Raw genomic sequence first — 17,072 nt, 5'->3', positions numbered from 1 at the left:
TAAACTGCTTTCTCAACAAAATACTCAACAATTTCGAAATCAAGACGAAAATATAAAAAATTTCAAAATATTGTAAAAAGTCGGGGAAAATTATGAAATTTTAGAATGAGGAATTAGTGGTTTACAAGAAACTCTAGTTTACAAGAAAGCATCATTTTGTCCGTAGATTCACGGTGAATTAAACGATCCGCGTCCCCTTCCCTTCGTGCTCGACAAGATTGCGGGAGCCCGGGTTGCCCACTCCCATCGTCGTCATCGTCCCCTCGTCCCGCGGGTACATTAACAGCATTTCTCGCGAGTAAACCGCGCGCGGTGATCTGTCCGTTCGTGTACCTGTGTACACACGGGCGAGAGCGTATTAACATCGCAGCGCAGGCACCGAGCGTGCGGAGCGGAGCGGAGCGGCGGCCGGTTGATGATTAGAGCAAGCCCGGTCGTGTCAACATAACGAAACAGACGGAAACGCGGCAACGCTGCGGCGCGCGGCGCGACGTGCGGACGGACGACTTTGGTAGCCGGCCGGTCGGTCCCGAATGCACGGCATGCACGCACGCACGTACGTACTCACTCACGCTTACGTCGCTTACACGCACGCAGGCATGGACGGTGGAACGTCCGCGCGTCCGAGAACGACCTTCCCTCCACACGATTCGCACCGTGGAGCCAAGGAACTTCGCTCGCCGCGCCGCGCCGTGCCGTGGAAGTTTCTATCTTGTTCCTCACGCGTACGCCGTGATTCTCCGTGACGAACGTAGATTTCTCTCGCGAGTTGAGATCCCTTAGTAGATCGGACATTCCTTGATTTTTGAAAATCTCCCATCTCCTTTTCTCTTTCTTTTTATATTTTCTTTCACCTTTTGCACTCTTGCTGCTTTGTTTTGTATTTAAAGTTCTTAGAGGGCTTGCCCTAGAACTGAAATAAATGCTCAATCAATCTCCTTATTTTTTTTTAGATATTTTCAAGCGTCTTGAAATTTTTCAATATCTCGAGTATATTCGGGAATTTAGGGTATCGTTTTATCAAGGATAAAATGAGCCCTTATTTTGTAACTGCAGGGCTATGTCCAAAAATCTTTGTGCACTCAATCTTTGTTCTGTATATATTAATTTTTTATCCTTTTCTAGTTTTAAAAATTACAAAAAAATAAAGAGCAAACTGAATCGAGATTAAAGTTAATCTATATTGGTAGAAACGGGCATACATTCCAAAAAAACATTCCAAATAAAAGTTATATAGTATAGTGTGGGTGACGTGTCTCTCTCTCTCTCTCTCTCTCTCTCTCTCTCTCTCTAACTTTTATTTGAAATTTTTTGTATAAAATTGCATATTTTTGAAATGTTTGTCTATTAAGATTAAAATGAATTACCTTGTTTACTATAAAAAACTGCGCAACGACAAAATATAATTTTTGACACTATCATTAAGAATTACAAAATAGAAGTCCTAGGTACATCCAGGTAAAGTTGTTTGAAAATAGTGCTGCATGCTTACTAAAATTTTATTTAAATTAATCTTTTTAAATTATTTTTTTTTTTTTGGTTTTGCAGTTTAAATATTTTTGTCTTTCAGGTAATGAGTTCAGAATTATATTCTTTAATTACGAATGAATTTGAACATACACACGTTTTACACGGAAAACAAAAACGTAATGTTTATAAACGAAGAAAAAGTAAAATGGCTATTGGTACACCTATAGGAAAATAAGAAAATTTGTACAGCTAGGAAAATTGGAAAATCTAGGAACATAATTATTTTTGACAATTTGTAAGAAAATTTGAACAATGTAAGTAATTCAAAATTGAATAAAGATATTTTTTTATTTTTAATCGGCACATTTTTATTACATATATCTACATATATTTTATTACATATTATTATTTATTATTAATAAAGCGTTTCTCAATTATTGTAAGAGAACCTTGCTATATGGAGCTACATGTTTTATCTGTCTCCATATACAATATATGTGCACGTATTTAATTTTACGCACGCATGGCTGTTGAAACAATCGATAGATTTCACTATTCATTGAATGCCAAATGGTAAACAAGTCGTTTGTTGGGAAAAAAGTGGGCTAGCTCGATTGTTGCGCCCGACTCTTCAACTCTAGTACTTTTTTATTCATGCATACTAATAGCTTTTACATCTCAATACCTGGGCGCGCTGCGTTGATTTTATTCATCATGCTTTTTTTTTGCAACAAAAGTTATGCCAAAGTAAATATGAAAAGAATACATTTTCATTGATAAAATCTATCTGCTTTTTTTTTTATTCATGTTCACAGATTTATGGACAATACGCTTTATGGTCTCATAAGACTCGGCTACCATTTGTAGGCAAATCGCACCGTCAAATGAAAAGGAACGGAGAGAGAAGGGACGGGCGGGGCGGGAGAGAAGAGAGCGCGGACAAAAATTATATACATAATGACATGCAACGTTGCGTATCGCGACGTGAAGAAACTTCGTTACGCCGTAACGTCTGCGTAACGCACAAGAACGTTATCGCATCGCGTTACCTCGAGCGGCATGAGCCCGTGACTTGCAAAAAAAAAAGAAAAAAAAAGAGAGGTGCACGGCGGACGACAAAGTCCGAAGGATTTTTTCACATGTACCTAAACATATAATCACACCGTGTTAGTAGATTTTCCTTTTTTTTCCCTTCATTTACACAGACGATTAATCGTAATTAAGTTCTTGTGTCGTTCCCGTAATAGGATAGTCTTGAGAACAGGACGACAGGGGCAACAGCTCGTTACAGAATCAACGAGTCATGTAATTCGTCGGCTTGAACCGCGCTCGTGTAATTGCCACTTCCAACGTCCGTTTTTCTCTCTGCCGCGCCGTTCCAAGATCATATACGCTCGCGGATCATTCGTTTGGATTTTCGCGGAGAAAAACCGACTGTCGTGGTCATGATGTAAGAATACAAGGCTTGCGTTCAGCAGACTCAACAGTTGATACCCGTTTCTACCAATGTAATCTAATTTTAATCTCGGTTCAGCTAACTTTTCATCTTTTCCGAGAATTTGAAATGATGAGGAGTAAATTAAATTGAGATTAGTTAAACTACATTGGTAGAAACTGGCACGAGTGAGCGCTCGCTGTTATCAGTGTATTCTTCTAGATCATTTAATCAAACTTTTAAATCTAGAAGAACAGCACTCACTCAGGCCCACAGTTTTACAATTCGCAATTAACTTTTTAACTGAGGTTCATCTTACTCTTTTCAATTCTAGAATTCTAGAATCTTAAAGAGTTAACTGCAATTATGAAACTGGATCTCGACTGTTGAGCCAAAGGTGTTTCGTTTCTAAGAGATGCAATCGATGACCAATCAGGAAATTAGCCTAAAATGTTATAAGCCAATACAGAGCCGCTATTAGAAATTTACCACCAATGAGAAATCTACCCTAAAATTACATTCGACTACCATTATGAAACACCTTGTATTCTTACGTCATGGTCGCGATGATACCTCGTGCAACAAACACTGGATGTGCCATATCGTGGCGGGTCTCGATTATATGCAGCTGTAATGAATTATCGTGCGCATATTTCTTGCGAAAGGCAACGTTGTGACATACCACCGGTAAAAGCCATAGGGGGTTTGCGGAATTGAACCCATACAATCTCGCGTAGTCGCGAGAGAAAGGATTTAATCATTGTGGATATACATGATGATAGCGTACGTCCATGTCTAACACGGTATTAACGTCAATCAGAGTGTTCTCGCTCGATTTTTGTGAGCAGGCCTCTACTACATGCATACACATACACGTAGAATGAGTCATATGACTTTTTACGTATCCACTTATCTGATATAATCTTCGTAATATATTTACAAGCGATAATTGTCAAGTGTTTCGTTCTATAGATTCAAACGACGAGCGTTATAAACGCCTCGAAATCAGGCGGTAATCGTCTATATAACTATTTCGGTGACAGGAGTTGACATAGGCATTATTTATGATTGTATTAACTGCTGTAATTAATTTGCTGTACGAACACCGGCAATTTACGGGGAAGAACCGTTGTTTGTTAGAAAAAAACGTGCGTCACTGTCATATCGCGACATTTAAATAAAAATAGCTCGCGTGCAAGGGGAAACGACGGGCAACGAATCGACATTTGTGATCTCGCGAGTTATACGTTTTTAAGGTGAAACGTTTCGTGTGTGTGTATACAAGAGCCTTGTTAATCTCAATCTGACAAAACATCGCGTCGTTTGAGTACAATGTGCGACTATCTCTAAGAATAATGCGCGTCAGCTGATTCAGTTCAGCCGTATGAATGAACGAGCGGCTTGCCAACTGTGATAGCTCTCATCAATCATGTCTTGGCGCATCTTTGGTCGAAAAGAAAGAGAGGAAGAGAGAGTGGAAAAGTAAGGGGAAAAAATATCTATACTGACTGCGTTCAGTAGAAAAAAACAACTTTGCGAGACGTTGTAAGATTCTTTAATATGATTGGTTTATACTTTTAGATCCAATGAGGAATCAACCGAAACACGATAGCTGCGATAAGCCTTGAGCCTTAACAAATTGACTATCAATCACAGTCGAAGATGAGAAAAATAACCGACTGTGATTGATCAATTTCTTAAGACTTAAGGCTTACTACAGTATTGTGTTTGAGGATTGAGGACAAGACCAATCATATTAAAGAATTACAACGCTGCTTCTTCTGCTGAACGCAGCCACTGTCTCGTTCTCTCGAGGAATGATCGAGAGGAACCTCCGACAAACACGCGAAAATCGAATCTAGACGTGCTGAAGAGCACGTTCTCGCGAGCGTTGCACCTTCCGCGAGACGGCCGGCCGAGTGCCGACAATGCCGACCGGCCGCCGAGGTTTTATTCAATTAATTCTCGCGTCGCCGAGGAGCACGCGATCCGACCGCGACGAACACGTCCTAGGGGGTTTCGACTCGCAGTTGGCACACGTGCGCAGGTGGAGTGCGGTTTTTGCTGGGCGGCGATGGTGGTGGTGGTGGTGGTAGTAGCAGCAGCCGCGGCGATGGCAGCGGCGGTGGTTTTTTGCACCAACCGCGAGGTCTCTAGTGGCTTTTTCCCTTCTTTTCTTTGGTACCCACCCGTGGTAGAAGAGAGGGGGGCACGAGAGAGAGAGAGGGAGAGAGGAGAAGCAAGAGAAAGAGCGCGACAATCCATGGGCCGATGACGAAGGGAGAGAGCGTAACGCCGCCGTCGCGAAAAAAAGGAGAGAGAGAAGGAGCAATCGGATCGCGGTTCGCTCCTTCCAGCTGGCCTGGCACGACGAAGGAGGCCTTGTCGCGCGGCTGCTCGTTCGGTCAATGTCTTCTCTTTCTTCCTCGCTCTCTCCCTTCTCTTCTCTCTTTCTCTCTCGCTCCGTCCCTTCTACCGTCTCCCCCGGTGCTCTTTCTCTCGCTTCCTCTCGCTTCCCGCTCTCTTTCATTGCTTCCCCCCACTCGGCAGCGCTCCCGTGCTGCATCGCGCACACGAGACACGGATGCCTGCGAAATCCCTCTGTCATCTTGCGAACGAACGCCCGTCCGCGGCCAGGATTATCCCGCGCCGTGCGCGATCGCGAAAAATCAGTTCGTCGCGCCCGCGACGCATCGTCATCGTTGTCGTCGTCGTCGTCGTCGTGTCGTAGTCGTCGTCGTTCTCGACGACGGGGAATCGCGCGACGTAAATCCGACACCGCGGATCACCGGTTTAACATTGTTCGGCCGGAGAATGAAAGAGAACGCGGTGCGTTCGGAAATGTGCACTCGTATCGCGGTTTGAAGGCGCCGTTCCGAGGACAAGGAGGAAGGAAGGCGTTCTCGTTCGGGCTTTTTCCGCCCGGCAGCCGCGCGCAACAGCGTGAAAGTACCACGATCGTTCGCCGCGGACTCCGGCGCTCTCTCGACTGCACGTCGTCGATGACGTTCCCGATGCCGTCGTCGTCGCCGTCGCCGTCGTACACGTCGTAGCCAGGCCGATTCTCGCGGCCAGGGGCTCGCTCGCGGTGTTTACAACAGTGTGTATTACGTGTCGGGTGCGTGCGCGACAGTGCGGAATCTCGATCGCCGTGACTCCGGGGAGAGGGGGGGGCATGGCTCTCGGCGACGTCGTTGTCGTCGTCGCCGCCGCCACCGCGGCACGTTAGGAGCAAGCGTCGCGCGGGCGCGAAGAATAAAACTCGACACCGCGAACGGGGATACCTACTAACGGCTGCGGGTGCTCCGATTGCGGCGACGCTTCGCGCTTTTCGTGAACACAGGTGGGCGCATCTTTCGCATATCCGTCAATTGATTTTCAACGTGATTTAACGTGATTTAACGCTGTCAGATTGATAAATATGGTGCTGATATTTCGACAAAAGTGAAGGCGACGTCTCTACAGTTCTGGTTATCCTTGACGTTTATGACAAGATAACGCAATAATGAAAATGAGATTTCTTGCTAAATGTGAAATTATAATGTATGATGACGTACATTTTTGTAAATGTGCTGTTTATACGCCATCATAGTGTCGGCAATGTAACAATAAAATTAAATACAATACAAATTTGAAATAGAGAATATATTCGTACATATAAAATATACAAAATATACTGCATATATGATTATGTGTACACATACATACACATACATGTATTTTTATACAGGCACAAGATAGTATTTTTTATTTCATATATCCTTTTCTCTGTTTTCAGAGTGCAATAACGTTAGCTGGTAAAAATAATGTCAAGAAAATACACACATTGCTATCGATAGTGGACGAAAAACCAAAGCTGGATACCGGACAGAATAACAGGCATAACGAGCACCACATCAAAAACAACTTCAAGCACAACCATTACACACATAATTCCATACTGACACCCTCGACGCTAAACCAGGTAATTGAATAATCTTAGTTAAATCACACGTCAAGTGTCTAGCCTACTGACATATACCAATCAGAGATGATACAGTGACAGTGGCGTTGATAATTTCTCTTGCAGGGCCTAGATGCAGGTACAAGCGACGATAGTGGCAGAGCGTCTGAACAGTTGCACGGCCCTGGTATACCTAGGGATTGCCAGGACGCAGACAGTTCTAGGGACCATCTCAGCGATGTAAGTTTCATACTAGCTATTTGTAACTTAGTACATTCAATATCAACAATTTCATAACTTGAAATTTATCATAACAAATTGTTCATCATAACAAATTGTTTTCTGATTTTAAATATGACTGATCTTTTCAATATTTTTGTTTATTAACATACTATTGTATTTCTTTACTTTCTGGCTGTGTAATTAAGATAAAAATATCTTTACCATATATACATCAATATTAATTTCTACATGAAATAAGTAATAAAAAGTTACAAACAGTTGGTTAGTACTTTTAATGCTTTTATTCATGAGTTCGTGTTTACAATACAGGCTAGCAGTCATTGCAGTTCGGGTAAAGGTTATATCGTAAGTATCTACATTTAATCAGTATACATACAAAGGTATACATCCTAAATTATAATTCAATAACCGTTCAAATAATTTAAAATTAAAACTCAAAACATAGAGCTACGAACCATGCTAGATACTTAATGCTAAGATTTCTACAAACACACAATAAATCATAATTTCAAAACAATTTCTAAAACAGACGTTTCAGTTTTCATTTCTAAAACAAACCCCAATCGGATCATTCTCAGTGTTAACAAACAGAATTTAAAGACACCACAAATAGTAAGAATCGCATTATAATTCTCGCTCTTGTATCTGAAATTAATTTATATTTGTATTCCCTGCAATTAATGAAGGTAGTATCCAAATAAATCCATGATGATCGTTCTTTGTAATTATGATATCCGTTGTAATGAATGGTATCCGTTAGAAAGCATTAAATATCTAGCAGCATGGTTCGTAGCCTTATATTTTGAGTTTCAATTATAAATTATATTTCTATATTATCGTAATAAATACGATATATTAATTTATTATTTCTTCGTTTCAGTGTGATAGTGAAGGAGAAGACGATAAGGTACGCACATTTTCTGTAGATACTTTACTATTTGAAGAAAATGATCGATCATCTTTAATAATTTTATTGCTTTTATGTTACAGGGCTCGGATGCCGAATCTATACTCTTTGAATCTTCTACCTCACCACCTCTCACACGTAAATGTAAGTGATGCTTTCAGAAATGGGAAATGCACATATTTATATAAATAATCCATCTTTTGAAAATATAACGTTATTACCATTACTTTTGTGCATATATTTCTGATCTTTCCTTTTTGTTTTTAGACGAATTGCCGTCTTCTTCGCCACACGTTTTACCACCCACAAACGGGGCAGGTGGATCTCCACCGGACACGGGTGGTCAAACTTCTAATCCAGCAACGAATGCTCCGGCACCTATACCACCTCCTGTGCCTGCGTCTGCACCAGTTCCAACAGCGCCGAGTCCTCCTAGCCCCACGTTGCCTCCACACATATCCCAGCCTTCTGTAAGTTATTGCGTTATATAAACTTAGTCTTCTTTTATAGAGAACGGGATAACATTCATTGTTAACATTATATTCCAGATGACTAGTCCTTTGGCAGCGAATCCACGTGCAATAGCTCCGCAACAGCGGCCAGCTTCCCCCGCTCTGCCTCCACCCTCCCTATCCCAGCAACCGCACACTACGATACCTGCATTACATCCACCTATTGGACCTCTCGTCTCGAGTCATACAACTAGTCCAGCGGTAGCCAGTTTAGGTGTTACGCCGGCAGCACCATCGAACGGAGCGGCCACCACGAGTTATCCACCTCCCATTCCTATAGCCGCGTATCCACAGACACAACCATCGTATCCACCGCTCTACACTCCGTACACCGCTCTAAATCACAGCCCGTATCTTCCGCCTGCGGTACCATCCCCTTCTCATTCTGCTTCATCGCGCGCTGATGTGGTAAGTTACTCGCATCGTATTGTACATTACTGACGTATTTAATTATATCACTGATATTATTTATCTCAAGTACAGAATACGAGTGTTCATAACGACGGTAATAATTATATTTTAGAGAGGGAGTAGAGCTTCTCCCTGTACCAATATAAATAAACAGACTATAGGAAATAACCTCGTGAGTCACAATAATACTCCACTGAGCGCTGCCACCACAACATGCGTATCCACTATAACTAATACAGTTACCACGGCAAATACTATCGCTCATAGAGACATGGTGGCCTGCAGTCTGTCCGGACGAAATAATAACTCTCCACGTGGACATAGCCCCAGTCGGGAAAGGGATAGTTACAGGTAAAATATTTTCTTCTGGTTGCAGTATTGCAAGTCTGTTCGTGTTGCTCGAAATTCTGAAAAAATGTATTTAAAACGAGATAAATATATTCGAGCATTAAAGAGAGAGAAAGCGAAGATTTTGAGTGCAAAAAGTGCAAGCAACGCGAACAAACTTTTGGTCGCATTCGTCAGAATTGAGTAATTCAACAATTAACAGGAAATTTTATATATATTATTTTAATAATAATTGTATGTTTGTTACAGCAGTAACGTGAGTAGTCTAAGTCGGGGCAGCATAACGCCTGTTAGTGTGCCAAACACCTCCTCGCCAGCCAATTCTAGTCTACCTACATATACCAAGCCACAAAGTTGGATTAGGTAAGTCTGAATAAGTTTAAACTTTTCAATAAAAATCAAACAAAAAATAGCATAAAAATCTTTTATCTAAAAAAAAAAAATAGCAGCAACACAGCTCCCCAGTTGTCTCCAGCGACAGCTACATCTGTTCCGAGGCCAACTCCACCACCGGTACCACTTGGCATACCACATACATTTCCACCACCGATGTTCGCAGCGCCTTTACCACCGCCAGTGTCTAGCTCAAGCCCCCATACTTCACTGCCCTCGCTTCCTCCACCGACGACCAATCCCAATCCGTTTTCTGCAGAGTCTCTGTTCCAAACAAGTAAGCTTATAATCTAACTTTTTTATATATTGTGTTTTATGTGAATGTGAGCAGATAATAAATGCACTAATCAAAAGAAGGGGTGACACATGTTACAGGTCAGGCTGATCTTCTGAGGAGAGAACTCGATAATAGGTTCTTAGCGTCTCAAGACAGAAATGTTGGCGTTGGAGTGGGGAATTTGGGTCCAGCATATCTTCGAACAGAAATGCATCATCATCAACATCAACACACGCATGTACATCAGCACACGACACCATTGCTGCCAACAGCGGCAACATCTACGCTTTTTCCACCTCCAATTGTAAGTAAAAAATATATCTATTAGCCAATGAGACTATACATTTATTACATCTACCATAACTAATTATCTGATCGTAACAAACTCATCGTAAACTCGTCCATACATGTAAACTGATGTTAAACGAAACTATCTTTTGATAGTTTAAGGACATCCCAAAATTGGGAGGAGTCGAATCACCATTTTTTCGTGGAAACTTAAACCTTTCTGGTTATTCCGGTTTTAACACTGGCCTTCTCCATCCCGGAATTGGACCGCCTTCGACACCTTTTGTACCCCCTAATCACTTGACTCCGTTTGCGCCAAAGGTATTTTTATATAAAAAATTAAAAATTTTTTCTCATTTTGTACATATTTATTTAAACGTTTAATCTTTTAATCCAGAAAAGTGGAAAGTGGAATGCGATGCACGTGCGTATTGCGTGGGAGATATATAATCATCAACAAAAGCAACAGGCTGAAGCTAAAGCGGGAAGTGTCGTTAGTACCAAAACTGAGTTATTAAGACCACCGAGCCATCTTTATCCCGGGGGACCAGCCAGTGGTCTTGGACTCGGTGCACCATCAATGGCACCTCCGTTTTCCACTAATATACCATCTGCCCATCCTGCACCACCTCCACCACATCCTGTCGGTTTTCTTTCTACGGCCTCACATTTAGGTAATAGAGGTAACAAAGATTCACATTTATTCTTACGTGCGCACGTTCATGTTTGTAGATACATACATTGAACTGCATTATGATTATCAATATTTGCATCATTATTATGATTTTTTCTTATATTACAGGAGCAGGGCTATCTCCTTTTGGAAGATATCCTTCAACGTTCGGCGCGCCGAATCCTAATTTTCCAAATCTTTCAACTTTTCCGCCAAGGGAAATGCCTCCTCTGGGTGGGCTTGGTTCAGTACACGATCCATGGCGAGGGTATGTACATGAGATATTAATCAGCTATCAGTTTTTATTATCTTTTTTTTTTTTCTATTGTAAACATACTTTTTACTAACTTATGTGTCTAATTTCAGATTGCAACGCGCTACTACTGGATTTCCACAGACTACTGTTTCGTGGGGATTGAAACCGGAACCTCCTGCGATAGACAGGCGCGTCGAGCTGGAAGAACGGGAGCGCGAGCGTGAACGGGAAAGAGAACGCGAACGAGAGCGTGACCGTGCCGAACGGGAACGCGAGCGTATCAGACGCGAAAGAGAACGGGAGAGGGAGAGAGAGGAACAACGTGAGAGAGAAAGGCGGGAACGCGAGAAAGAGGAGAAGAGGAAACAGCAGGAAGCGGCCGAACGAGAGCGAGAAAGGCGAGACAAGGAGCGCCGTGAGATGGAAAGACGTGAGATTGAACGCGAGAGACTAATTCTCCAGAATCGACAACATGTGGCTGCATCCCGAGATCGTTCGCCACTCAGGAACGGTTCGGCGCCTTTGGATACTGGGGAAGTGCGCGTAAAGGAAGAACCACGCAGTAAAGACGACGAAGTTGTAATGCTTCCACGACCGCCAGTACCCGGTCCCGGAACGACGGGGTCCGCGCCAGGACCTGGACCAAATCCACTGCCCGATCCGAGATACCACCCGCATCCACATGCCTATCTTACGAGGCATCCGCACAGTATGCCAGCTTCGCATTCTATGCCGCGTAGCATGCTTCCCAGTTTAAGCGCACATCCGATGCAGCATTTTCCACCGCCAACTGCGCCTGCCGGTCAACCGGGAGCCCCTTGGCCAGGCGATCCTTTCCGAGAGTACCGGTTCGACACGCTGCAGCAGTTACGATATAATCCGTTAGTGGCGGCGTTCAGAGCTGAAGAAGAGGAACGAGCAAAACTGTACGCCGGCTATCCTCCACCGCCGGTGAATGCACTCAGGAGTAAGGACCCTAGTCCAGGTCCACTCAGCAACTTACATATGCATCATAGAGCAGGACCCGGTCCAGGAGTACCGACACGTCCGCTCGAAAACGCTCTCATGCACGCGGATATTCACAAGAAAGAAGATGGATCGCAGTCCCGATGATACTTTGTTTCGGCGTCCTCGGTTTCTGCGAGCGAACGCACTGACGGTCCGACCTTTTGAGCACCCTATCCAGTTAACACTCGAAGTTTGGTGCTGATATTTTACTAACAGAAAAAAAGCGTTATTTAAAAAAGAAAGTGTAAATAGATACTATATAATATATATATATATATATATTATACATACAATATTTTTAGTTATCGAGAAAAAAGTACAGAAGCGCGTATAAAACTATGAGAAAACGTAACGAAGATGCCTTGCTACCAATGTCGGTGTTCCACCAATAATGGCGGCTAAATGAATGACGTTTTGTGAAATAATTACGGGCATCGCTAATGTATCACAAATGATAACACTATTATTATGTGATTTCTGCAGTTTCAGTGATCTGACTGTCTGTAGTGGTAACGAGCTCTAATTATTACGACGATAACTATGCGTACATTTTAAAAAGTATCGTGTGTAATATTAATAGTTATTATAGAACTTGAGGCGATGGTTACGTAAAAAGGAAAAAAAAATGAATCCAAGATAGAAGAGAAAAAGTTAAGCGGATCTCTATTATTACTCAAAAATTATTTAATTATTTATTTATTGCGACATATAAATGAACTTGAATCTCTACTACTGACGTACAAGTGCGTAAGATTTGCCCTTATTTAATTGATGTAATATACAAATGATCGAATGTAAATTTTACTTCTTAGACTTTAATTTGTATATTAGAGACGGTAGAAAAAGAGGAGAGGGTATATAAAATGTGAAAAGTGTTCTTTGGCTTTCGGCGGCACATGCTTTTTTCATTTGCATGCTGGCTAAAAGCACTCTCGTGCTTTCCTGTGATATAAAAAAGAAAAATTAATCAAGAGTAGTAAATTCTTTTACCATAAATTGAAGATGCAAATACAATAAAATCAAACTATCTGATAAAGTTATGGCAATTAGATTTTTTGTTATTTACGGAAAACACAGGATGACGCTTAATATAACAGCAGTTTATCCGTGCCAAAGTGCTTCAATCAAAGAATTTTTAATACTGTGTGCATGTGCATATAGCATTTGAAGTATGTTTTTTATACGTTCCCATGAAAATTATGGCAATTTTATTCTTCTCTTTTAACTATTCTCAATTCTTAGCCATATACGTCATTGTGTTACCAGAGAGCCAATTGAGATCTCTTTAAAAGTTCTGTGCCATGGACCAGGTTACGTTCGAATATTCCTGGTGCCTCAAAAGAAAAATGCGACTTTTCTGAATGATCGAAATAATTCCCAGACTCTGTTCCATTTATATTGTAAAATTACAATAAAATTGTATATTATATAATTAACAATTATACACACGCAGTTTAAAAATTGTAGATATTTTTCATCAACGCAAAGTTACAATGTGATGCAATGATTTTGTTCATGTAGATATCGCGAAGTATAAAAGAGGATTTTGTGTGAATAGGTTTTTTCTAAAACTGATTCTTTGTAAAAGGATCTAATAATCATAGTTTCTATCAATCTTGTTGTTTTTAGTATTTTTACAGCCCTGTATAAGACTATATGTAAATAAGGAACACGGAAATGGAAAAGGAGATAAAAGAGAAAATTATATATATATATATTTTTCTCTTTTATATATATATGCGAATTATATGTATATATGAATGGATATATACATATATGTATATATATGTACATATATATATAAAATTTTTTATGTATGGTCAAATAAAAATGGTTCACTTGCTTTCAAAACGTTTGTCTCAACAATAAAGATTCGCATATATATGTTAAATTTGAGTTTGCAGATAAAATTCAGAACTAAGTGTGTGTGTATGTGTGTATATATATATATATATACATATATATATATATATACACATGCCTTATATGCGAAAAGTGAAAAAGAAAAATTAAATCGATATTCTAAAATATGTATTTTATATCAGAGGAACGCATTCCCCTCGAACTGTCGTACTTGCTTAGTTAAAAAATTCTTTTTGCTTTTGTTCGTTTATATATATATATATATATATATGAAGTTAATTAATTAAATCTCATGATCCATTTTTAGTACACCAGATACGCGACTAAAAAGGTTAGACTAGAAAAAATACTATTGATTAAAAAAAAAACCGATTACATTAACTCTTTTTACAAATATTCTTTGTTTATCTTAGTCTGAATGATGTAAATGTTACAATAAGTTTATAATAATTTGAGGTGTTAGTTTATAATAACTTGAGGTGTAACTACGAAAGATCATCAATACATGTTGCAAAATTAGTATATTTCAAAAGTGTGCTTTTCGAAACATAAAACTATTGTGATATTTATAAACAAGTTTATGATCATCATTGGCAAACGTATCTTATTATTAAAACGAAATCGTTACACGTTTAGTTTTTTGAAGTGCAATAATTCAAATATACGACAATGTTGATCACGTTCAGTTCGATATCTTTTATAATCGATATATATACACATCGCGATAAAAACTTATTTATCGAGAACTACTCGAGCTGGACCTTGTGTAACGACGGTGTCGATGTCGAGGGTTTCCTGGTGGACTCCGTGATCGAGTTCTTATTCTACGCCTTGGTGGTCGTGGACTTCTACGGCGATTCACAAGCGGTGAACGTCTGCGATAACGTGGCGGTGTATTTCTACCACCACCTCCCCATCGTGGTGGCACGCGTCTTCCCATACCCGGGGACATGCGTCGCATTGGCAATGGTCGGGGCTTCGGTAATAATACTGGAGCGGCCGTGATTTCTTGCCCATCTATTTGTCCTGTGAACAGATCAATGCAAAATACATTAGTATGATAATAAGGTAACTCACTGAGACTGTGTTCTACTTGACGTTTGCAATAGTGAGCATCGTTTATTCTTCTTTATTTGATAAATAACAAAGATAAAATGAGATTCCAAGAGCATTGCGAACACCAAATGGAATAGATAAAATGATATTGATATTAATTGGTGTTTTACCTCCATCCATATGTTTCATAGCGTTTTCGGCTTCATCTGCAGTTTCAAATTCGACATAAGCAAATCCCCTTCCTTGATTCGGATGAAGCTTATCCAATGCAAAATCGACCATCTTTATTTGACCATATGACGAAAATATCTCCATGACATGATCTTTGGTAACGTTACGTGTTAGATGACCAATATGTATTTTTGTTGGTCTAGGAATCGGTGAACGCTCCCTACGCTTCCTACGTGGAGAAGGAGATCTGTAAAATAAAGAAAATTATTAATTTTGTTTAATTTAACTTACTAATTAATTATAAATGAAACAGGAAAGATTAAGTCAACTTTATAACAAATATAATACCTGGATCGTCCTTTTTGTTTAGCTTTTTCAGGAACAATATTGTTTCCCTTCTTCCTTTCTTTATCACGGTCTCTGTCCTTGTCTCTATCCCTTTCCCTTTCTCTTTCCTTTTCTCTTTCTTTTTCCTTATTGTCATGTCTACGTGAAGCATCGGCACTTTTGCTTCGACTTCTTTTTCTTCCTCGATCTCTGGAACTGGCTGAAGAACTAGGCGAACTACTGGATGAGCTACTAGAAGAAGAGCTTGATCTGGAACTGCTGCCACTGCTAGAACTTGAAGATCCAGAGCTGCTATCTGATGAGCTATCAGATATAATTTTACATATATTCATCAATAAAATAATAAGTATTGAATAATTTAGAATGTTACAGCAATTATTGAAGGAAATGTCTAATTTTTTTCTCTGTAAGAGCTTTTGAATATGAAAAATTATTTCATCCAAATAGAGCCAAATGATTAGAAATCCATAATAAAAATTAAATTCGATAGTAAATTTAAATTGACGTACTTTTAACATTTTTTAATTACTCACCTAGAACCACTACTGGAAGAAGAAGCCGCTCGTTTTTTCCGTTCTTTCTCTCTACCTTTCTCCTTCTTGTTCTCTTTGTCTGTAGTTTCGGAGTCACTCTTGCCTGTACTGTCCTTTCGGCTACGGGCCCTAAATAATAAACAATGAGTGCGGAGTCGAGGAAAAGAAAAAGATTAAATCCATACAGATATTATGTAATTACTAACTGCATGTAATGAAGTTACTCACATAATTGGCGACGAGAGACTCTCCTGACTCCCGGGATAAAAGATCACAGCTTTGAGACGAAGCCGGATGATACGCCAACCGTATTAGCCGCAAGCACGCCAAAAATGGCGGACTACCGGGATACAAAGCCGACGTTACTTATGCTGACGTTCTGTCACAAGTAACACATCTGGCATGCACGAAATAACGCTAGTCGTAAGAGAAAACGTCCAGACGAGATCTTGAACGTACGATGCTACCGCGCTATCGAATTATCTCATTAAAACACCTTGGCGCGCATAAGAACAATTCACTTACCATGAAACTGTCATGGCGCTGATGTCGTCCAAATTCGCTATCCGACGATCCAGCCCAACTAGACGGACCAAGACGGATTAGACCCAATCCGGTGTGTGATGCGAGATTCAATTATTCGAGAATCGATTCTTTTTTCGCAAATTAATCGATTTATTAGACGATTCTTTGGATAGTTGATTATTTGTGAAACGATTATTTTTCATAGATAGCGTTTAGCAGAAAAAGTAGTTTTGCAACTGTTGTAAAATTCTTGAATATGATTGGTTTATACATTTAGATCCAATGAGGAATTAAGGGCAAGACCAATCATATTAAAGAATTTTACACAGTTGCAAAGCTGTTTTTTTCTGCTGAACGCAACCATTCGCTGGATTCACACTGCATCCGATTTTCGTCGTACGACGCTCCGCAC

At 40.3% G+C, this 17,072-nt stretch overlaps 2 protein-coding genes across 4 annotated transcripts in view; one reads left to right on the top strand and one right to left on the bottom strand.

Moving 5' to 3' along the window:
* Positions 1-13,847, top strand: part of tay (tay bridge kinase) — a 35,480-nt gene extending 21,633 nt beyond the window's left edge. The window contains 15 exon segments of the mRNA XM_018448989.1: positions 6,684-6,869; positions 6,975-7,088; positions 7,401-7,436; positions 7,972-7,998; positions 8,082-8,142; positions 8,266-8,468; positions 8,547-8,918; positions 9,034-9,272; positions 9,519-9,632; positions 9,716-9,939; positions 10,017-10,243; positions 10,384-10,548; positions 10,625-10,910; positions 11,030-11,168; positions 11,267-13,847. Coding sequence (XP_018304491.1) covers positions 6,684-6,869; positions 6,975-7,088; positions 7,401-7,436; positions 7,972-7,998; positions 8,082-8,142; positions 8,266-8,468; positions 8,547-8,918; positions 9,034-9,272; positions 9,519-9,632; positions 9,716-9,939; positions 10,017-10,243; positions 10,384-10,548; positions 10,625-10,910; positions 11,030-11,168; positions 11,267-12,269 — 3,396 coding nt within the window. The 3' untranslated portion in view covers positions 12,270-13,847.
* Positions 13,848-14,443: 596 nt separating this feature from the next.
* Positions 14,444-16,722, bottom strand: LOC108723305 (RNA-binding protein with serine-rich domain 1-B). Of its 3 annotated transcripts, none has more exons than XM_018448963.1 (6): positions 16,661-16,722; positions 16,364-16,475; positions 16,136-16,264; positions 15,603-15,905; positions 15,254-15,501; positions 14,444-15,053 (listed from the first exon to the last, which is right to left on the bottom strand). In XM_018448963.1, coding segments are annotated over exons 2-6 (972 nt in total). In that variant the 5' UTR covers positions 16,366-16,475; positions 16,661-16,722; the 3' UTR covers positions 14,444-14,763. The 3 variants fall into 3 exon arrangements, with proteins under 3 accessions (XP_018304465.1, XP_018304464.1, XP_018304463.1); XM_018448962.1 differs by having other exon boundaries at positions 16,364-16,514; positions 16,661-16,718; XM_018448961.1 differs by lacking the exon at positions 16,661-16,722 and having other exon boundaries at positions 16,364-16,647.
* Between the last annotated feature and the right edge of the window lie 350 nt (positions 16,723-17,072).

The sequence above is a fragment of the Mycetomoellerius zeteki genome, unplaced genomic scaffold (genome assembly GCF_001594055.1).
Source record: "Mycetomoellerius zeteki isolate Tzet28-1 unplaced genomic scaffold, Tzet1.0 scaffold228, whole genome shotgun sequence".
In the NCBI taxonomy this organism is placed as follows: domain Eukaryota; kingdom Metazoa; phylum Arthropoda; class Insecta; order Hymenoptera; family Formicidae; genus Mycetomoellerius; species Mycetomoellerius zeteki.
Note: the sequence above shows the minus strand (reverse complement) of the source record. Positions and strands in the feature narration are given on the sequence as shown.

What these genes read in the sequence shown, in the direction of transcription:
- LOC108723305 (XM_018448963.1), bottom strand. An exon ending in TCTTCCAGTAGTGGTTCTAG is followed by an intron (nt 15,906 to 16,135) that starts GTGAGTAATTAA and finishes TATATCTGATAG; the next exon opens with CTCATCAGATAGCAGCTCTG. An exon ending in AAACAAAAAGGACGATCCAG is followed by an intron (nt 15,502 to 15,602) that starts GTATTATATTTG and finishes TTTATTTTACAG; the next exon opens with ATCTCCTTCTCCACGTAGGA.